Source organism: Balaenoptera ricei, chromosome 15 (genome assembly GCF_028023285.1).
Source record: "Balaenoptera ricei isolate mBalRic1 chromosome 15, mBalRic1.hap2, whole genome shotgun sequence".
NCBI lineage: Eukaryota > Metazoa > Chordata > Mammalia > Artiodactyla > Balaenopteridae > Balaenoptera > Balaenoptera ricei.
Genome location: NC_082653.1, coordinates 30,356,099 through 30,378,265, shown reverse-complemented (window position 1 = coordinate 30,378,265; position 22,167 = coordinate 30,356,099). Strand labels below are relative to the sequence as shown.

The window sequence follows — 22,167 nt, the reverse complement described above, 5'->3', positions numbered from 1 at the left end:
TTTTATGAGTTCATCAGTTTTTCATTAGAGTTCTGAAAATGCTTATTCATTCAGTTCAGCAGTACAGTCAGTTACCAGAAACCTGTACTTGTCAGAGTGTTTTCCATGAATTTCTTGAAGATGAAACCCTTTTATAGGAACATATTTGCAAAAGCATCAGAGTACACCCAGAACTGTCTGTAAATGACAAAAGACTTAAAAATGACCACAGTTAAAGATTTGATGAAAGTTCATAATAATGCAGTTGACAAGAAAATTCTTTTTTTCTGAGATATACATTTTAAAGTAATAACTAGGATTATGACTTATAATTATACCAGAACATATAAGATTTTTAGAAATTTCATGTAATGTCTGAAACATGTATATTAACATATTTCCATACAAATAACCCAATGAAAGTTTAGTATTAGTTGTTTTGTTTGTTTGTTTTTTTTATACTGCAGGTTCTTATTAGGCATCAATTTTATACACATCAGTGTATACATGTCAATCCCAATCGCCCAATTCAGCACACCACCATCCCCAGCCCACCGCAGTTTTCCCCCCTTGGTGTCCATATGTCCGTTCTCTACATCTGTGTCTCAACTTCTGCCCTGCAAACCGGCTCATCTGTACCATTTTTCTAGGTTCCACATACATGCGTTAATATACGATATTTGTTTTTCTCTTTCTGACTTACTTCACTGTATGACAGTCTCTAGATCCATCCACGTCTCAACAAATGACTCATTTTTGTTCCTTTTTATGGCTGAGTAATATTCCATTGTATATATGTACCATAACTTCTTTATCCATTCGTCTGTTGATGGGCATTTAGGTTGCTTCCATGACCTGGCTATTGTAAATAGTGCTGCAATGAACATTCGGGTACATGTGTCTTTTTGAATTATGGTTTTCTCTGGGAAAATGCCCAGTAGTGGGATTGCTGGGTCATATGGTAATTCTATTTTTAGTTTTTTAAGGAACCTCCATATTGTTCTCCATAGTGGCTGTATCAATTTACATTCCCACCAACAGTGCAAGAGGGTTCCCTTTTCTCCACACCCTCTCCAGCATTTGTTGTTTGTAGATTTTCTCATGATGCCCATTCTAACTGGTGTGAGGTGATACCTTATTGTAGTTTTGATTTGCATTTCTCTAATAATTAGTGATGTTGAGCATCTTTTCATGTGCTTCGTGGCCGTCTGTATGTCTTCTTTGGAGAAATGTCTATTTAGGTCTTCTGCCCATTTTTGGATTGGGGTGTTTGTTTCTTTAATATTGAGCTGAATGAGCTGTTTATATATTTTGGAGATTAATCCTTTGTCCGTTGATTCGTTTGCAAATATTTTCTCCCATTCTGAGGGTTGTCTTTTCATCTTGTTTATGGTTTCCTTTGCTGTGCAAAAGCTTTGAAGTGTCATTAGGTCCCATTTGTTTATTTTTGTTTTTATTTCCATTACTCTAGGAGGTGGATCAAAAAAGATCTTGCTGTGATTTATGTCAAAGAGTGTTCTTCCTATATTTTCCTCCAAGAGTTTTATAGTGTCCAGTCTTACATTTAGGTCTCTAATCCATTTTGAGTTTATTTTTGTGTACAGTGTTAGGGAGTGTTCTAATTTCATTCTTTTACATGTAGCTGTCCAGTTTTCCCAGCACCACTTATTGAAGAGACTGTCTTTTCTCATTGTATATCCTTGCCTCCTTTGTCATAGATTAGTTGACCATAGGTGCGTGGGTTTATCTCTGGGCTTTCTATCTTGTTCCATTGATCTATGTTTCTGTTTTTGTGCCAGTACCGTATTGTCTTGATGACTGTAGCTTTGTAGTATAGTCTGAAGTCAGGGAGTCTGATTCCTTCAGCTCCGTTTTTTTCCCTCAAGACTGCTTTGGCTATTCGGGGTCTTTTGTGTCTCCATACAAATTTTAAGATGATTTGTTCTAGCTCCGTAAAAAATGCCATTGGGAATTTGATAGGGATTGCATTGAATCTGTAGATTGCTTTGGGTAGTATAGTCATTTTCACAATATTGATTCTTCCAATCCAAGAACATGGTATATCTCTCCATCTGTTGGTATCATCTTTAATTTCTTTCATCAGTGTCTTATAGTTTTCTGCATACCGGTCTTTTGTCTCCCTAGGTAGGTTTATTCCTAGGTATTTTATTCTTTTTGTTGCAGTGGTAAATGGGAGTGTTTCAATAATTTCTCTTTCAGATTTTTCATCATTAGTGTATAGGAATGCAAGAGATTTCTGTGCATTCATTTTGTATCCTGCAACTTTACCATATTCATTAATTAGCTCTAGCAGTTTTCTGGTGGCAGCTTTAGGATTCTCTATGTATAGTATCATGTCATCCGCAAACAGTGACAGTTTTACTTCTTCTTTTCCAATTTGTATTCCTTTTATTTCTTTTTCTTCTCTGATTGCCGTGGCTAGGACTTCCAGAACTATGTTGAATAACAGTGGTGAGAGTGGACATCCTTGTCTTGTTCCTGATCTTAGAGGAAATGCTTTCAGTTTTTCACCATTGAGAATGATGTTTGCTGTGGGTTTGTCATATATGGCCTTTACTATGTTGAGGTAGGTTCCCTCTATGCCCACTTTCTGGAGAGTTTTTATCATAAATGGGTGTTGAATTTTGTCAAAAGCCTTTTCTGCATCTATTGAGATGATCATATGGTTTTTATTCTTCAATTTGTTAATATGGTATATCACATTGATTGATTTGCATATATTGAAGAATCCTTGCATCCCTGGGATAAATTCCACTTGATCGTGGTGTATGATCCTTTTAATGTGTTGTTGGATTCTGTTTGCTAGTATTTTGTTGAGGATTTTTGCATCTATATTCATCAGTGATATTGGTCTGTAATTTTCTTTTTTTGTAGTATCTTTGTCTGGTTTTGGTATCAGGGTGATGGTGGCCTCATAGAATGAGTTTGGGAGTGTTCCTTCCTCTGCAATTGTTTGGAAGAGTTTGAGAAGGATAGGTGTTAGCTCTTCTCTAAATGTTTGATAGAATTCACCTGTGAAGCCTTCTGGTCCTGGACTTTTGTTTGTGGGAAGATTTTTAATCACAGTTTCAATTTCATTACTTGTGATTGGTCTGTTCATATTTTCTGTTTCTTCCTGGTTCAGTCTTGGAAGGTTATACCTTTCTAAGAATTTGTCCATTTCTTCCAGGTTGTCCATTTTATTGGCATAAAGTTGCTTGTAGTAGTCTCTTAGGATGCTTTGTATTTCTGCAGTGTCTGTTGTAACTTCTCCTTTTTCATTTCTGATTTTATTGATTTGAGTCCTCTCCCTCTTTTTCTTGATGAGTCTGGCTAATGGCTTATCAGTTTTGTTTATCTTCTCAGAGAACCAGCTTTTAGTTTTATTGATCTTTGCTATTGTTTTCTTTGTTTCTATTTCATTTATTTCTGCTCTGATCTTTATGATTTCTTTCCTTCTGCTAACTTTGGGTTTTGTTTGTTCTTCTTTCTCTAGTTTCTTTAGGTGTAAGGTTAGATTGTTTACTTGAGATTTTTCTTGTTTCTTGAGGTAGGCTTGTATAGCTATAAACTTCCCTCTTAGAACTGCTTTTGCTGCATCCCATAGGTTTTGTGTCGTCGTGTTTTCATTGTCATTTGTCTCTAGGTATGTTTTGATTTCCTCTTTGATTTCCTCAGTGATCTCTTGGTTAGTTAGTAACGTATTGTTTAGCCTCCATGTGTTTGTCTTTTTTACGTTTTTTTCCCTGTAATTCATTTCTAATCTCATAGCGTTGTGGTCAGAAAAGATGCTTGATATGATTTCAATTTTCTTAAATTTACTGAGGCTTGATTTGTGACCCAAGATGTGATCTATCCTGGAGAATGTTCCGTGAGCACTTGAGAAGAAAGTGTAATCTGCTGTTTTTGGATGGAATGTCCTATAAATATCAATTAAATCTATCTGGTCTATTGTGTCATTTAAAGCTTGGGTTTCCTTATTAATTTTCATTTTGGATGATCTGTCCATTGGTGTAAGTGAGGTGTTAAAGTTCCCCACTATTATTGTGTTACTGTCGATTTCCTCTTTTATAGCTGTTAGCAGTTGCCTTATGTATTGAGGTGCTCCTATGTTGGGTGCATATATATTTATAATTGTTATATCTTCTTCTTGGATTGATCCCTTGATCATTATGTAGTGTCCTTCCTTGTCTCTTGTAACATTCTTTATTTTAAAGTCTATTTTATCTGATATGAGTATAGCTACTCCAGCTTTCTTCTGATTTCCATTTGCATGGAATATCTTTTTCCATCCCCTCACTTTCAGTCTGTATGTGTCCCTAGGTCTAAAGTGGGTCTCTTGTAGACAGCATATATATGGGTCTTGTTTTTGTATCTATTCAGCCAGTCTATGTCTTTTGGTTGGGGCATTTAATCCATTCACATTTAAGGTAATTATCGATATGTATGTTCCTATGACCATTTTGTTAATTGTTTTGTGTTTGTTTTTGTAGGTCCTTTTCTTCTCTTGTGTTTCCCACTTAGAGAAGTTCCTTTAGCATTTGTTGTAGAGCTGGTTTGGTGGTGCTGAATTCTCGTAGCTTTTGCTTGTCTGTAAAGCTTTTGATTTCTCCATCAAATCTAAATGAGATCCTTGCTGGGTAGAGTAATCTTGGTTGTAGGTTCTTCCCTTTCATCACTTTAAGTATATCATGCCACTCCCTTCTGGCTTGTAGAGCTTCTGCTGAGAAATCAGCTGTTAACCTTATGGGAGTTCCCTTGTATGTTATTTGTCGTTTTTCCCTCGCTGCTTTCAATAATTTTTGTTTGTCTTTAATTTTTGCCACTTTGATTACTATGTGTCTCGGCGTGTTTCTCCTTGGGTTTATCCTGTATGGGACTCTCTGCGCTTCCTGGACTTGGGTGGCTATTTCCTTTCCCATGTCAGGGAAGTTTTCGACTATAATCTCTTCAGATATTTTCTCTGGTCCTTTCTCTCTCTCTTCTCCTTCTGGGACCCCTATAATGCAAATGTTGTTGCGTTTAATGTTGTCCCAGAGGTCTCTTAGGCTGTCTTCATTTCTTTTCATTCTTTTTTCTTTATTCTGTTCCACAGCAGTGAATTCCACCATTCTGTCTTCCAGGTCACTTATCCGTTCTTCTGCCTCAGTTATTCTGCTATTGATTCCTTCTAGTGTAGTTTTCATTTCAGTTATTGTATTGGTCATCTCTGTTTGTTTGTTCTTTAATTCTTCTAGGTCTTTGTTAATCATTTCTTGCATCTTCTCAATCTTTGCCTCCATTCTTATTCCGAGGTCCTGGATCATCTTCACTCTCATTATTCTGAATTCTTTTTCTGGAAGGTTGCCTATCTCCACTTCATTTAGTTGTTTTTCTGGGGTTTTTTCTTGTTCCTTCATCTGGTATATAGCCCTCTGCCTTTTCATCTTGTCTGTCTTTCTGTAACTGTGTTTTTTGGTCCACAGGCTGCAGGATTTTAGTTTTTCTTGCTTCTGCTGTCTGCCCTCTGGTGCTTGAGGCTATCTAAGAGGCTTGATGGGAGGCTCTGGTGGTGGGTAGAGCTGACTGTTGCTGTGGCGGTCAGAGCTCCGTAAAACTTTAATCCACTTGACTGTTGATGGGTGGGGCTGGGTTCCCTCCCTGTTGGTTGTTTTGCCTGAGGCAACCCAACACTGGAGCCTACCTGGGCTCTTTGATGGGGTTAATGGCAGACTCTGGGAGGGCTCACGCCAAGGAGCACTTCCCAGAACCTCCGCTGCCAGTGTCCTTGTCCCCACGGTGAAACAGAGCCACCCCCTGCCTCTGCAGGAGACCCCCCAACACCAGCAGGTAGGTCTGGTTCAGTCTCCCCCAGGGTCACTGCTCCTTCCCCTGGGTCCCGATGCGCACACTACTTTGTGTGTGCCCTCCAAGAGTGGGGTCTCTGGTTCCCCCAGTCCTGTCGAAGTCCTGCAATCAATTCCCACTAGCCTTCAAAGTCTGATTCTCTAGGAATTCCTCCTCCCGTTGCCGGACCCCCAGGTTGGGAAGCCTGACATGGGGCTAAGAACCTTCACTCCAGTGGGTGGACTTCTGTGGTATAAGTGTTCGCCAGTCTGTGAGTCACCCACCCAGCAGTTATGGGATTTGATTTTACTCTGATTGTGCCCCTCCTACCGTCTCACTGTGGCTTCTCCTCCGTCCTTGGATGTGGGGTATCCTCCTTGGTGAAGTCCAGTGTCTTCCTGTCGATGATTGTCCAGCAGCCAGTTGTGATTCTGGTGCTCTCGCAAGAGGGAGTGAGAGCACGTCCTTCTACTCTGACATCTTGGTTAATCACCATTTACTATTGAGTTGGGTACTCAGATAAGTTTTGAAGGCTTTTCCATTTGGCTTCATACTCACAGGAAAGCTCTTCATCATGGCTCCAAGAAGACCCCCGCCCGACTTCTTCTGGTCCTGGCATTTACATTCTCAGATAAATGAATATCATGATATGTAGAATAAATCAAAGTGAAATGTGTAAGTAGATAACAGAAGATAGGAAGAATGTATATGTTAGTGAAATCAGTGCCTCCCACTGAGAAATCAAATCAGTACTTCAGTGGGTTGGCATTGTTACCTCTGCCAGAGTTTGTTTTTGTCTCTGAAAGTCAGAGAAAAGGCCTCGGATGTGGACTGTGGGGATAGAAATGATTGCAGACTAGAGATGATTGCCTTTATCTTACTAATATGAGCCACCTCTCAGTATTTTGGTATTGTAACACAGTTTCTTTCTCTTTGTTTTTTCTTACCAAAGCCCCCTCCCATCAGGGCAAAGAAGGGAGAAGAGAACTGCCTGTGACAGTGAAAAGAAAACCCTTGCAAACCCCAGAGCTGGCTAACTTCACGGCTTTACCTAGGACCAGCTTCGTTCTGCACTTGGAAGTCTGTCGTGTCACCACCTGTGTCAATATCATATTGTCTGTTTTCCTTTGGCAAATCTTAGGCTTGCTTTTTTAGGAGAAATGTTTTGTTTCCTTGGTCTGGGCTGTATATTCATTTTAATACTTCTATATTAAATTAAACTCTATGGCTTAATTTTTCATTTAGAACAAAAAAAAACTTAACAAGAAGCCACTGCCCTAGTTGGGCGGGAGAACTGAGGGAAGTGCTGCTCTAAATGAGCTCTGGTTTCCTGACCAAAAGGAGGAACATACAAGGGCCCTGAGAATATTTACATATGTAATACCTCAGACACTTAGTTTTGAATTATTGTGGAGAACAAGAAGGTGTTAGAAGCCTGGAGATATTAATATAATCTTCCAAAAAGGGAATTCTATCAACTAGTCCATGTTGATTCCAGGGCAAACTCCAGGAGGCTTTGGCAAAGAGATGGCATATATGCCTCAAAAAGTGAGAAGCACAAAGAGTTTCAGCACACATTCTGAACAAAGACTAAGAGACTTTAGGCCAAGGATTCTCTACCACATCAGATTCATCTCTCTTTTAATACATATTTTGTAGTGTACTGTCCTGAACTTAAAATCAAAGATAATATAACCTTCCTATATAGTTATAAAACAAACATATATATGTGCACACAAATGCCTTAACAGTAACTTAAAGTAAAAATTTTGAAGTGTGATTGTAAAATTTATTCTCATGTATGAATGTTTACGTATGACCATACTGGAAGGCATAAAGAAGTAATCAAGTGGGACTTCCCTGGTGGTCCAGTGGTTAAGAATCTACCTCCCAATGCAGGGGACTAAGGTCCTACATGCCGCAGGGCAACTAAGCCTGCGGGCCACGACTAGAGAGAAGCCCGCGTGCCGCAACAAAGAGCCCATGTGCCACAAGGAAAGATCCTGCATGCTGTGACGAAGATCCCACATGCTATAACTAAGACCTGACGCAGCCAAATAAATTTTTAAAAATATTAATAAAGAAGTAATCAAGGGAAGTCCCTGGTGGTCCAGTGGTTAGGTCTTGGCACTTTCACTGCCTGGGCACGGGTTTGATCCCTGGTTGGGGAACTGAGATCCCGTGAGCTGCGTGGCACAGCCAAAAAAAAAAAAAAAAGTAATCAAAAGCTTTTACCAACATGTAGAATCACCATGAATGCAGACTTCTACAAATGTGGACTGTTAGATATATTAGCATTTCTGAATACCACAGTGATGTGGTTTTCAGAAGTGAATGCTTCTTGGTAAAGACCTGAAGTAAACAAAGTATGATCTTCCTGTGGTCTACATGGAAGTTCCCTTCCTAGAAAATTCAGCATGTATTAAAACCATGTTAAAAAATATTCTGTGTTTATATGTAAAACTGACATAGGGGCTAGGCTGAGATAGTAAACATTCACAGGTCTCATGGCAGATCTTCACTGTGCAGAAACTACTCACTAAAATGTTGCAGGATGCCCAACATGCCTGGCCTCTGCAGGTGGCACTTACGGAGCACGACAATACCAAGACCCCAGAGGTGGCCCGGTTGCTATTGGGAGTTTTTCATGGCCTTGTCTGTTAGATGGAAAAGCACAGAATGGCTGGCTGGCCTCATTCAAGGAGTTCAAATCTGTTGGAGAGGCTTACCACTGGGAGAGATGTTTCTAGTGCCTTCCCTACTTCTCTACAGAGAAAAACGAAGGCTGTTGGACATTAGTCTTTTTCTTTCAGTCTTATTGAGCTATAACTGACATATAACATTGTATAAGTTTAAGGTGTACAACATAATGATTTAATATATGTATATATTGTGAAATGATTACCATAATAAGCTTAGTTAACATCTATCACCTCACATAGTTACATTTTTTTTTTTTTTTTTTGTCTTGTGATGAGAACTTTTAAGGTCTGTTCTCTTAGGAGCTTTCAAATATACAATACAGTGTTAACTGTAGTCACCATGTTGTACATTACATCCCCAGAACTTATTTATCTTAACTAGAAGTTTGTACCTTTTAACCACCTTCATCCATTTCCCTTACCCTGCTTATTGGTCATCAAAATGACTACAGTTGACCCTTGAACAGCACCGGTTTGAACTATGCAGGTCCACTTACATGTGGATTTTTTTTCACTAAATACATATGACAGTACCACACAATTTGAGGTTGGTTGAATTCACTTATGTGGAAACAATACAGAGGGCAGACTGTAAAGATAAACGTGGGTTTTCAACACCTGTGTGGAGGGTCAGTGCCCTTAAACCCTGTGTTGTTCAAGGGTCAGATGTGTTTGTTTTAATTTATTTATTTTTGGCTGCATTGGGTCTTCATTGCTGCACGCAGGCTCTCTCTAGTTGCGGTGAGCAGGGTCTACTCTTCATTGCAGTGCGTGGGCTTCTTATTGCAGTGGCGTCTCTTGTTGCAGAGCACAGGCTCTAGGCATGTGGGCTTAGTTGTTCCGCGGCATGTGGGATCTTCCTGGACCAGGGATCGAACCCATGTCCCCTGCATTGGCAGGCAGATTCTTAACCACTGTGCTACCAGGGAAGTCCCGAGGGTCAGCTGTATTTGGATTAGATGTTCTTTTTTTTAATATATATAAATTTATTTATTTATTTATTTTTGGCTGCGTTGGGTCTTCATTGCTGCGTGCGGGCTTTCTCTAGTTGCGGTGGGTGGGGGCTACTCTTCCTTGTGGTGTGTGGGCTTCTCATCTCAGTGGCTTCTCTTGTTGCGGAGCACGGGCTCTAGGTGCGTGGGCTTCAGTAGTTGTAGCCCGTGGGCTCAGTAGTTGTGGCTCACGGGCTCTAGAGCGCAGGCTCAGTAGTTGTGGCGCACGGGCTTAGTTGCTCCATGGCATGTGGGATCTTCCCGGATCAGGGCTGAAACCCGTGTCCACTGAATTGGCAGGTGGACTCTTAACCACTGCGCCACCAGGGAAGCTCCTAGATGTTCTTTTTTTTTTTTTTTTTTTTTTTTTGAAATTTCTATATCCTACTCCAGACCTGATACGTTGGACCTTCAGGGAATAGACTCTAGGAATCTGTATTTTTATTAATTTATTTATTTTTATGGCTGTGCTGGGTCTTCGTTTCTGTGCGAGGGCTTTCTCTAGTTGCGGCAAGCGGGGGCCACTCTTCATCGCGGTGCGCGGGCCTCTCATTATCGCGGCCTCTCTTGTTGCGGAGCACAGGCTCCAGACGCGCAGGCTCAGTAGCTGTGGCTCACAGGCCCAGCTGCTCCGCGGCATGTGGGATCCTCCCGGACCAGGGCTCGAACCCGTGTCCCCTGCATTGGCAGGCAGACTCTCAACCACTGCGCCACCAGGGAAGCCCCCTAGATGTTCTTTTAAGGTGCTTTTCAACTCTAAGATTTTCTACTTCTCAATAACGACATTTTTGATTCTTCTAATTGTTTTCGTGTTAATAAGAAAACATAATTGCATTAACAAGTGTTAAATGACAATGATGCATAGCACCACTACGATTATTTTCTGTGACCCTTTTCGTTCTAAACCTTCTGGCTAAGTAGTCCTCTTTTTTCTTTGAGCTCATCCACTTTTGACCCTCTCTTTCCTGTGGGGAGCCCCCTGCAGAGCTGATAGGCTCTTGCCTCCACTGGGGCTTTAGAACAGTTGTCATCCGGAGAACCAAACTACACAGTCTACAAAAGAAATCTGCTTTGTAATTTTTCAGTGACTAATTTCCCAGTATCCCATGTAGTATACAAAAAGAGTGAGTATAGACCATGAGAATGTGTGTGTGTTAAAGTTTTATTGTTATCCTGTTTGATTCTCATCTCTTTTTTTTTTTTTAACATCTTTATTGGAGTATAATTGCTTTACAATGGTATGTTAGTTTCTGCTTTATAACAAAGTGAATCAGCTATACATATACATATATCCCCATATCTCTTCCCTCTTGTGTCTCCCTCCCTCCCACCCTCCCTATCCCACCCCTCTAGGTGGTCACAAAGCACCAAGCTGATCTTATGAATCAACTCGTAAAAGTTTAGATTTGAATTTTAACTTGTCTAATACCAAGTTTTATTTTTTCATTTAAGGCTATTTCTGATGCTTGGAAGCTATCCTTTCAGCCGTAAGGATGGTAATAAATCTTTGCCTCCCACAGTTCAGACCAAGAATTTACTGCAACAAGGTAAACAAAACAAGTATATACACATAAATAAATATATGACATCTATTTTTCATGTTTTTCCCCATTTCCTGCCCTGTGTATGTAGACTTAATTCAGACTTAATGTGCTTTCACCCTCATTGTTTTAGAGTCTACCAGATGATATTTAGGTAAGCATGGGTCAGACTTCACCTCTAGAGTCAGACAGCACCGTTACAAGCTGAGTTGTGACTCATTTTGTGGAGGGTTCTCTTCCCTTTGACAATAAATTTTAATTTCACTCAAGGTCAAAGTGAAGGTAGAAATTCTCTCTCTCCCATGCTGTTGTTCTTGCTAACTTCTCATGCTAGAAATAATGGCTTATATTTGTTATATGGATTCCTTGTTCTTTATTATTTGAATTAAACTGCCTCCCCTTTTGTACAAAGCTGGATATCTTCCACAGTCCAATGCAGGGAGTAAGGATACTCCAAGGGGAGAATTGAACTTCTTCCCCAATTTGGAATTTCTGCACACAGCACATTATTTCAGGTTCCCAGATTGTTAAGCTGACTCCTTCAGACAAGGATATCTTAAAATTTCCATTGGTTATAACAAGTATTGGAAACATTAAAAGGGAGAAAGGAAAAAGCTACTCACAATCCCACCCCTAGCACATTCACTGTTTTAAATTTCCCATAGTGTTTTGTGGTCCTTGTCTCTGTGCAAACTTTTTTTTCCAAGTTTCATCATTCATAGATTTACAAGAAGTTCCTTTGTTATGCCTTCCTAGGGAAACTCTTATAATTGATAGAGTCCAAATACAAAATTGAGAACTTCAGTGAACATCTTTATTTTTCCCTAAATCTGTACATTTTCATCCTCTGAATTTAAAAACAAAAAAAACCCAAAAACCCAAAAACAATCCAAAAAACACTTGTAAATCTGCCCCCTTTTCACAGACATGTTATTTTGAAGGGATTTTTTTGTTGGTTAGGCAGAGTTTTATTGCTCATTTTTTAAGGATGGGCAGTATTTGGGGACACAGTTGCCCTCAGCCTTTGACCTGATCTTGGATGCCTGCCAAAAAAAAAAAAAGAAAGAAAACCCCAGGAAAATTTGATGTAATAGAGGAAATTTCAAATGAGGAACTTCAGATTTTCTTTAAAGAGTTTTCTTAGAAGTGACAAGTTGTTGAAAACTAGTTGTCTTCATTTGGATCTCATCAAATCAATGTGTCTCATTTTTGTCATTAAATCTAGATATCAGCTGATGGTTATGAAGTAGAAAATCTCATCTCTGAAGACCTCACAAAGAGAAGTCATGGTTTTAGGACAGAGTATTTCATTAAGCCGCCAGTCTATGTGACAGTTTCCTTTCCCTTCAATGTGGAAATCTGTAGGATTAACATAGACCTCACAGCTGGGGGAGGCCAGAATGTCACTGGCCTGGAAATGTATACATCTGCCTTGTCCAGCAGAGTGTCTTGGAATACCCCCGAGTGCCAGACCCCAGGCCCAGATGAGCCATCCATTCCGGACAAAGAAGCGTTCACTTTGGTGGGCAAAGTCTTGTTGAAAAACCAGAGCCAAGTGGTGTTTAGCCACAGGGGCTTCAAAGCCAGGCCACCTTTTGGCCCGATGGAAGCCACACTCCCCTCCCCTGCTGTTGTGGCCCAGGAGCTCTGGAATAAAGGGGCTCTTTCTCTTAGTCATGTGGCCCATCTCAAGATTTGTATCACCCATGTGACAGGCAGTGGTATCCCTTGTATCAAGCGGTTGGAAGTATGGGGTCAGCCAGCCAAAACCTGCTCTCAGGAGGTGATAGACAGTGTTTTGCTGGTTGCCTCAGAGAGCCTCCCTCAGGACTTGTCTCTACAGGCCCCAGCCTTGCCCATGGAAAGTGACTGTGATCCTGGGGGCCAGTCTGAGGGCCAGCAGGCCCCCTCCAGCCTACTGGAGCTGGCTGAGGTAATTCGGGATGTACCTGAAGAGTTCCTGGATCCCATCACCCTGGAGATCATGCCTTACCCCATGCTGCTGCCCTCAGGCAAGGTCATTGACCAGAGCACGCTGGAGAAGTGTAACCGTAGTGAAGCCACATGGGGCCGAGTGCCCAGTGACCCTTTCACAGGAGTAGCCTTTACTCCACACTCCCAGCCCCTGCCTCACCCCTCCCTGAAGGCCCGGATCGACCATTTCCTGCTGCAGCACTCCATCCCTGGCTGCCACCTGCTTGGGAGAGCACAGACTGCATTGGCAGTGACCCCTTCTTCCATTGCTCTGCCCTCTCAGAAAAGGAAGATGGAGCAGGGTGAACATGCCCCAGACAGTAGCCTTGGCTTAAATGCTTCCTGTTTTTCTACCACAAGCCTTCTGGTCTCACCCACTACCTCAGAGCACACTGCTAAGAAAATGAAAGCTGCCAGTGAGCTCATGGATTGTTCAACAGGTAATCCCTCGTCTTATGTCCAAGCCGTCGTCATCTCTACTCCTCCCGGGTGACACTTGGCACTTGCCCTTTGTTTTATGCTTTGCTGGCTTAAATTACACCAAAACTTAACTGGCTTAAAGAACCACACATTTATTATCTTACAGCTTCTCCAGTCAGGAATCTAGGCATTGCTTAGCTGGTTTGTCTGCTTTAGGGTGTTCCAAGGCTGCTATCAAAGTGTTGGCAGGGCTGCAGCCATCTCAAGTCTTGACTGGGGAAAGATTCACTTCCAAGGTCACTCGTGATTGTTGCAGGATTCAGTTCCTTGCTGAATTGTTGCACTGGGGGCTTCACTTCCCTTTTGTCTGGTGGCTGGATTCTGCCCTCAATTCCTTGCCATATGGGCCTCTCAAGGGCAGCACACAACATGGTAGCTGTGTACACCAGCATGTGCAAACAAGTGGAAGTCAGTCTTGTAGAACCTAATCACAGAGTGACATTCCATCACTTCTATTGTATTGTGTAAGAAGCAAGTTACTAAGTTCAGGTGGGATTCATTGGGGGCCATTTCAGACACTCTCCCACACCATTGATTCCTATTTTATTCAATGTATTTACCCAAGATTGGTGGTTGGATTTTGTCTAATGTCTTTTCAATATCAGTAGAGATGATATTATGATTTTTCATCCTTAGATCTTTTAATACAGTAAAGTACATTAATAGGCTTCTTAATATTGAACCACTTATATTCCTGCAAGAAACTCCATTTGGTCATGCTGCTTTTAGTGTACTGCTTAATTCTGTTTGCTAGTGTTTTTATTTAGGATTTTTGCCTTCACTAATGAGATTGGACTGCAGCTGTGTGTGTGTGTGTATGTGTGTGCACGAGTACACATCATCATCTGTCAGGTTTTGGTATCAATGATTTGCTCCATAAGAAGAATTAGGAAATTTTCCTTTTCTAAACTCTGGAACAATTTAGTAGTATTAGAATCATTTACTCTTCCTTCCTTCCTTCCTTCCTTCTTTCCTTCCTCCCTTCCTCCCTTCCTCCCTCCCTCCCTCCCTCCCTTCCTTCCTTCCTTCCTATCTGTCTGTCTGTCTGTCTGTCTATCTATCTATCTATCTATCTATCTATCTATTTATCTGTCTATGCTGGGTCTTAGTTGCGGCATGCAGTATCTCTGTTGCTGCATGCGAGATCTTCGTTGCGGCATGCAGGATCTTTTTTTCTTTTTAGTTGCGGCATGTGGGATCTAGTTCCCTGACCAGGGATCGGACCCGGGCCCCCTGCATTGGGAGCGTGGAGTCTTAACAACTGCACCACCAGGGAAGTCCCTCATTTACTCTTTACATGTTTGGTAGAATTCCCCTGTGATTTTCATTGCTTGGTGCTTTTGGAGATAGCTCTTTGACAACTTTTTCTTTTTCCTTATGAAAACTAGTCTGTTTAGATTCTATCATTCTTTTTTTTAACATCTTTATTGGAGTATAATTGCTTTACAATGTTGTGTTAGTTTCTGCTGTATAACAAAGTGAATCAGCTATATGTATACGTATATCCCCATATCCCCTCCCTCTTGAGCCTCCCTCCCACCCTCCCTATCCCACCCCTCTAGGTCGTCACAGAGCAGCGAGTTGATCTCCCTGTGCTATGCTGCAGCTTCCCACTAGCCATTCATTTTACATTTGGTAGTGTATATATGTCAATGCTACTCTCTCACTTCGTCCCAGCTTCCTCTTCCCTCCCGTGTCCTCAAGTCTGTTCTCTACGTCTGCATCTTTATTCCTGTCCTCCCACTAGGTTCATGAGTACCATATTTTTAGATTCCATATGTATGCGTTCGCGTATGGTATTTGTTTTTCTCTTTCTGACTTACTTCACTCTGTATGACAGACTCTAGGTCCATCCACCTGTATCATTCTTTAAAGTTCCTCTCTTAGTCTAAAAGGCTTATGCATATAGCACACTTAAAGGTTACGTATGTGTCTTCTCTGACTTTGAGTGTAAATTTTAGTTAACAAGACCCCCAGAAACTCCTGGAAGCATCTGAGGTGCAGTGAGGCAAGATGAGGAGAAAGGTACTTAGACCTTGATATTTGTGGAGGTCTCCAGTGGTGTTGGCCTTGACAGATTTGTTGGTGACACAGGACCACGCTGACCAGTGCTCCTTCAAGGCCTCAAGCGGATATCCTATGTCCTACATACTGTAGACCAAACATTCCACTCCCCACTTTGGGGTACTTCTATGGTGCCACTTTGGGGAACCCTGCTATCAGGCAGATCTCTAGGTCCTTTCTTCGGCAGCTGTCCCCATCTCCTGTTACCTTCACCCTCAGCCCATATCCAGAGAAGGCCCTATAGATAGTGGAGTGGGCAGAGTGAGGTCTTCATTATTCCACTCGATAATAACTGCTTTGCTTTACCTAGGAAGCAAGGGGACACGAACACCAAGGGAGTGCAAGCCAGTGGCCCTGCAGAGTTGAGGGGGCCCTAGCAGGGAGGAGATGGGGAAAGAGCAGACTAAGGCTGTTGGGGAGGGCATGGGGGCAAGGAGCAGGGGTACAAAACTGGGCGTTTACTTGCCCCAGTCATTTCCTTGGCAGGCAGGGAGGCCTTCAGAAAGTAGGGTACAGTTCTACAGGTGAGCCAGGAGGTGGCCCAGGCCTGCCCAGCAATTTGTACAGGAGGAGAAAAGCTAGCACAGAGTCCAGGAATCCTGAAAGCAGTGTGGGATGGGTAAGAACTGCCAGGGACCCCAGGGCTTTAACTCCTGGTGTCCTGTCGTCACAGTCTATTAGTAGACATTAGGGAGGACCTTCTTTATGTTTGTGTCTATTTGAAGTTAGAAGTACCATTTGTGGTTCTCAGAGGACTTTGTGTTTTGGTCTTCGCTTTTGCCAAACCTCTCTGGATATTGTGGTCTGTGCGTCTCTCAACAGGTCCAGTATCCCATGAGCAAAAGCTGTCACAAAGCTTAGAAATTGCCTTGACATCAACCCTTGGCTCCATGCCCTCCTTCACAGCTCGGCTGACCAGGGGACAGCTCCAGCACCTCAGCACAAGAGGGAGCAGTGCTTCCTGGAGGCCAGGCTCCAGCTCGGGTAAGAGGGGCCGTGTCTATCTCCTCAGAGCCCTTGAACAGTATGCCGGGCCATGCCTCTGAGGCTCTGTGAACCTCTATGCCCAGGCTCCTTAGCTCCAACACCCAGGCCTTTCCTTTTCCAGGGGGAGTTCAAGGGCTGCCTATGAAGTTTAACTCTTCACAAGAAAGTCTTTCTTTAGTCAATTCTTAGTAATTCTGTGGCGTTGGGGATTGGTATTTTTTGGTAAGATCTAGTGTTAATTACTCTGTCCTGAGGACTTTTGTTTGTTTCTCCCTTTTTGCTTATTTTTCTTATGTAGTCTGTCTCTCATCTGACATCTGGGGTACTTTATGTAAATGTGGAGGGTGGTTTCAAGTTGAGTATGTCATCTTCATCCCTTCCTATTAACATTTTCACCAGTATCTTAGAACAGTGATAGCTTACTGTGCTAGGTTTTGCCTAAAATGAACCTGGGACCACAACGGATGATAGGATTGGTTAGGATACAAAGTGAGAGAACCTGGAGCATTTTTTACAAGATGAAGTCTGGTGGGGCTAATGATAAGGTATACACTTGCTTCCTCCTGCCTATCCAAAGTTAGTCTGTTCTCTTATTGCCTGCATCCCAGGCCATCTTACCTTTTCTGCCTCTTGTCCCCTCCACCCCCTGTCTCTCTGATTATGTTTCCATCCTAATCATTCCCAGAACCTGTCTTGTCCAGGTGACCAGCAATTTCCATGACCCCAAATTCGATGGTCACTTACCCTCTCAGCAGCGTCTCTTGTGGCTAATCAGCTCTCCTTCCTGAAACACCTTCTGTCTTGGCCTTCCAGATGTTATGCTCTTTTTCTCCCCATTTTCAATGATCTCTCTTCAGTTTCCATTGCTGATTCTTCCTTCTCTTCCAGACTCTTGTCTTAGACCCTCTTCTCTATACTCTGTGTCACTCAAGTGAGAGCCCACTTGGCCTGTGACTGCCCATATTCACCTGTAGCTCCTTCCTCTCCTTGGAACTCAGATCCTGACCTCCCTTACAGCTTCTTGGCACCTCTATGTGGGAAACTCATGGATATCTTAAGTGAATTTCTAACTCAGAACTGCAGGCGCCTCCAAAGGTTTTTCCCCATAGCCCCCCATCATCCAGTCAGTGGTAAAAGAGCAAGCATCTTCTACCCTGTGGTCAAGCCTATAACATCGAGGTCATCCTTGGTTTCCGTCAACATTCCTGACATTCTATTCATCATCAAGTCTTGTTTACACAGACTCCAAACTAGATCCAAAGTAGATCTCTCTACTTTCATCTCTACATTTCTCTCTCTACTTTCATCTCTACTTTCATCATCGTCTTGTTTACACTGCTCCAAAGTAGATCTCAGGGATGTCCTCTCTGCTCCATTACTCTTGCTGCTACCCTGGCCCCAGCTCCTGCACTGCTCCCCCAGATTCCTGTAGCAGCCTCTGCTGCTCCTCCACAGTCACCCTTGCCTTGCCCATCCTCCTCATAGGAGCCAGAGGGATCTTTTTATGTAAGCCAGATCATGATACTCCACTTCTTAGAATCCTTCCAGGGTATCCCGTTGAACTTGGAATAAAATATAAATTGCTGCCTGTGAGGTCCTGCATGTTCCAGCCCTGCTCCACCCTCCTCTGCCACTCTCTCACACATCACACCTTTGTCTTTTCTGTTTCTTTAATGGACCAGCCACTCTTTGTACTTGCTGTCCCTTTCACTCATGCATGGCTGGCTCCCTTTCATTCTTATGGCTCTTCACCCAAAAGGTCATCCTTGCCCTCTCCAGATGGGTGTGGATTGGGGAAGAAAGAGCAGCCTCCCTAGGCAAGGGCCACGAGAGAAGAGCAGCAGGTATAGCTTGGGGAGGAGGGGTGGCAAGACCTGCCCACTGTGGCCCTCATTCAGGAGACCCTGTGGGAAGCATGAAGGAGAGAGCCTGCAGCACAAGAAAGGGATTGATGGGTCAGGAGGGGAGTTGCTGGGCTACAGGGCTAAAGAGACTCAGGTGCCAGGCTCAGCAGGCAGGTCTGCTACAGACAGACCTCAGCCCTGCCCCTCTGGTGACCTCCGTCCCCCCTTGACCTGCCCAACCTGGGCACCTCAGACCATTTTTTGCTTTTTCTTCTTGTCACATCTCACCTTTCTTGCAGTTTATCAAGGTTGTCAGGGTGAGCTTGTGCCTTGCTCTGACCTTGGCAGCCTATCCAGGGGAAAGTCCATCTTGCTGGGAGAGCAGCAGGAAGGGCCCAGTGCTGCCCAGCAGCCCTCAGAAGCCAGCTTTTCTTGAGCATTCATTGGAGCACCGAGATTTGATTATGGAGAGGAGGCTCCCCAGATTCTCAGGCTCCCTGGCATCCTCTCCTCCCAGATCAGTCAGAGGTGGCCTAGGGAGGGAGGAAGCCAGGCTGCTGAAGGGATGCAGGGTAGGGAAGCTTCTTGTCCTACTCCAGGCACATGCCCGCCTCCAGGATGGAGCCTGGACTGGGGGCAGCTTTTCCTAACCCTGGCCTATTTTCTTCCCTGATTCACCAGAGCAGCCTGGGAGCATCCTGGGCCCCGAATGCACATCCTGCAAAAGAGTGTTCTCTCCCTACTTCAAAAAGGAGCCCGTGTACCAGCTTCCCTGTGGCCATCTCCTGTGCCGGCCCTGCCTGGGTGAGAAGCAACGCTCCCTGCCCATGACATGCATAGCCTGCCAGCAGCCATTCGCCAACCAGGACGTTCTGCGGGTTCACTTCTGAGTGACTGGCCTCAACCTGAGAAGACCCATCGCTGGGAGGAGCTGAGGAGGAGCGAGTGGGGGGTCAAAGCTCCTAAGGTCTGGCCAGGCCCCAGGCACAGGGGGGCCTCTGCTTTCTCGCGGGCTTTCCCTTTGTCTCCTCCCACAGCGTAGCACATGGGCCTGCGGAGTGAGGGGTCAGGGAAAGGGCTCTCCATGCCCGCTCAAGTGGCAATAGGATAACAAAGCCATAGTTTGAGCTGGGAGGGATGGGGGAGATGTCCCTGCCCTCCCGTGCCTCCCTGCCAGCACCCCCTGCCAGAGCCCAGGGCCTGCTAGAGCCAGCCCCACCCTCTGAGGCCCCCCAGGTCGTCTGCACACACCCCTCAGCCTACAAGGTGGAAGTGAATGTGGCTTGGGATCTCAGAGAGAGCCTCCACCTTCAGTGTCACCCAAAAGTGGAGCATGGCAAGGATCTGTGGAGTGAATGACTCAGCCCCTCTGACTGGCAGACCACTCCGAGCCTTAATAAAGCAATGGTTGACGTCTGCTGTGGGCTTCCTCTTGTCTGTGTCATCATACTCCTCTACCCCACCTGCACCCACACAAAGTGGGACTGTCACAGGGCAGCCGTGAGCAGTCACTGCAACCCAGTCAGATTGTAATTTGAGTCAATGGCCTGAAGGGACAAGAAGTTGCATTTGCAGGTGCATCTGATGCATGAGGGTTTGCAGGTGGGTGTGCATGCCAATTGGGAGGGTTGAGCAGCTCCCTAGGCTGGTGACGGCTTGCTTAGCTGCGTGTTGGCAGAGCTGCACTGCCCTCCGAGGGGAGAAGGTACCTTTTCTGCATGGGGCCTATTTCAGCAAAGATACTTGTGGATAGATTGCATTTTTTTTTCCCATTCAAAATTTTGGAGTCCCAGAGGGAAAATAAGTATTCCTATAACTGTTTACTGTATGGAGTAGATCCTAGTCATGGAAGAATATCCGTGAGAAAATACACTGTGCTAGTCCCTGTTCCCTCTGAGCATGTTTGGGAAGGAGGAGCACAGCGATGCTTCTTATTTTATTCTTGAGATTTCATCCCAGCCACCAGTGGACAGGCTGCGGGGGTCCCTCAGGCCACTCAGGATACTGAGCCACCTGCTCTCCGCTACTCCCACAGGCCTGCTGCCTCCGCTTTGCTCTAGTGGGACCCTCCAGGGCAGAGGCCAGCGTTCTCTCTGGCTTCCACACTTTGCTCACAGGGCAGAGAGAACTATAGTTCTTACACTAATGGGGGAAGGAGGGAGCTTATTAAAAATTCCATTCTTGGACTCCAGATCGTAAGAATTTAGAGATCTGGGGTTGAGGTTAGAGAATGTGTTTTTAAGAGTTCCTAGAAGGTGTGTATGACCACAAAGGTGGCTGTGGAGAGGCAATCCCACCCTCCCCTCTGCCTCCTGGTGACACTTCCCTTGACCCCTCCGCACATGAGCCTCCAAGGTCTGCATTGGTGGGCTTTCCTCTTGGCTGGCGAGGCTCCCGTGTGTCCTTTGGCTTTAAATGTCTGGGTCAGTTCAGATTATTGCCTTATCTTCCTTGTGTGCTTGTGTTCTAGGAAAAGCCCCACCGTTGCAGCAAAAGCACTGCTACAGAGGGGAGGGCAGTTCCTACCCTCAGCCTGTCATGGGCTCAGGGTAACAGCCTAGTTCCCCAAGAGCAAGTTCACTGCTGGGAGGCCTTCCCTCTGGGGTTTGTCTCGTCTCTCCCAACCTGGGAGCCTGAGGAAGCCGCCAGCGTGGGGTCAGCATAAAGCGCAGAGTGCCCAGATGAGGGCAGAGGTTCCTCCCCTCCTGCAGGGGGCCTGGTGATCTGCATTTTGAACAGGCTTCTGCTCCCCAGGTAGCTCTGGGAGGAAGCCAGGCATGGGAGCCCCTGTGATGGACAGGTGGAGCCATATCCACATCCTTGGAAATGCATCCATTTTTATCTTAAAGAGTCCCCTAAAATGAAGTGGTCTTTTCACCACCCTTGCCAGAAACACACAAAGCACTGCTGGGCTCTGTTTCTCTCCCCTAGAAAATGAGAATAACTTTTCTCTTGCTGCCAACTAGACTCAAAGGATAGTTTGTTTCTCACCAGAGCCCAGGGCGGGCACAAAGCAGTTAACCAATAAACTCAAGGAGCTGGACTCTTGACTCTGAGAAGACTCGGGACTGCAAAGCCTTGTGACCCCACTGCCCCCTTGCCTGACCACAGGGTCTGTGGGGGCACATGTCCCCTTTCCTGTAGCATTTACTCAACAAAAAGTCCATTTGGGGGCACGCAGCCCTGGGCCCTTTGAGAGCAGGAAGCTGGGCCCCAGCGGCTGGTCTCCAAATCTTCATCCCCAAGGTGCAGAGTGAAGCCTTGCCCCACATCCTGGCCGTCCCCTTGTGGGGCCAGGGCCCCAGGCCTTGGCTACTCTGCCCTCACTCATGCTCGCTCTGCCTTCACCCTCCAGCCCCAGGGGCAGGCAGAAAGGAGGGCCACTCAGAAGTAGTCCTGAAGGTAGAAGAAGTAGGAAAACCGAATCACCAAGAGGAGCAGCTGCTCTGTGCCCGGAGTACTCCATCTCCAGGCGTCTGCGTCTGGGTCCTGGAGCTGAAAGGCTCCCCCATCCCCTCGTCAACCCTGCTTCCTCCCGTGGGTCTCCAGCCTGAGGCCACTCAGCTGCTGGGTGCTTTTCCATTCCCCAAGAAATGGTCCTCTGCTGCCTGGCTTGCTGTAAGTAGGTCTGCAGACAGAGACCTGCCCCTGGAGGGACCCCCCTGACAGGCTGCCGGGCTGCTGCTCACCTCCCGTCTGCAGTATTGTGATGCTGGGCTGGCTGCCTGTGTGCTGGCCACTGGGGCAGGGGCGGGGCTGCTGGTGTGCTGGGCCCTCC

General features: G+C 44.7%; 1 protein-coding gene across 10 annotated transcripts in view; it reads left to right on the top strand.

The window, feature by feature from the left end:
- The window catches only part of UBOX5 (U-box domain containing 5), a 41,921-nt gene extending 22,115 nt beyond the window's left edge, over positions 1-19,806 (top strand). For 4 of the 10 annotated variants that reach the window (XM_059896648.1, XM_059896643.1, XM_059896647.1 and 1 more), the window contains exons 2-6: positions 6,758-6,885; positions 10,952-11,046; positions 12,266-13,454; positions 16,381-16,542; positions 19,071-19,806. In XM_059896648.1, coding sequence (XP_059752631.1) covers positions 10,993-11,046; positions 12,266-13,454; positions 16,381-16,542; positions 19,071-19,279 — 1,614 coding nt within the window. In that variant the 5' untranslated portion in view covers positions 6,758-6,885; positions 10,952-10,992 and the 3' untranslated portion in view covers positions 19,280-19,806. Of the gene's footprint in view, positions 1-6,757; positions 6,921-10,951; positions 11,047-12,265; positions 13,455-16,380; positions 16,543-19,070 lie in introns of all 10 variants that reach the window. The other 6 variants (XM_059896650.1, XM_059896646.1, XM_059896645.1 and 3 more) reach the window with 5 other exon arrangements.
- The last annotated feature ends 2,361 nt before the right edge of the window (positions 19,807-22,167 follow it).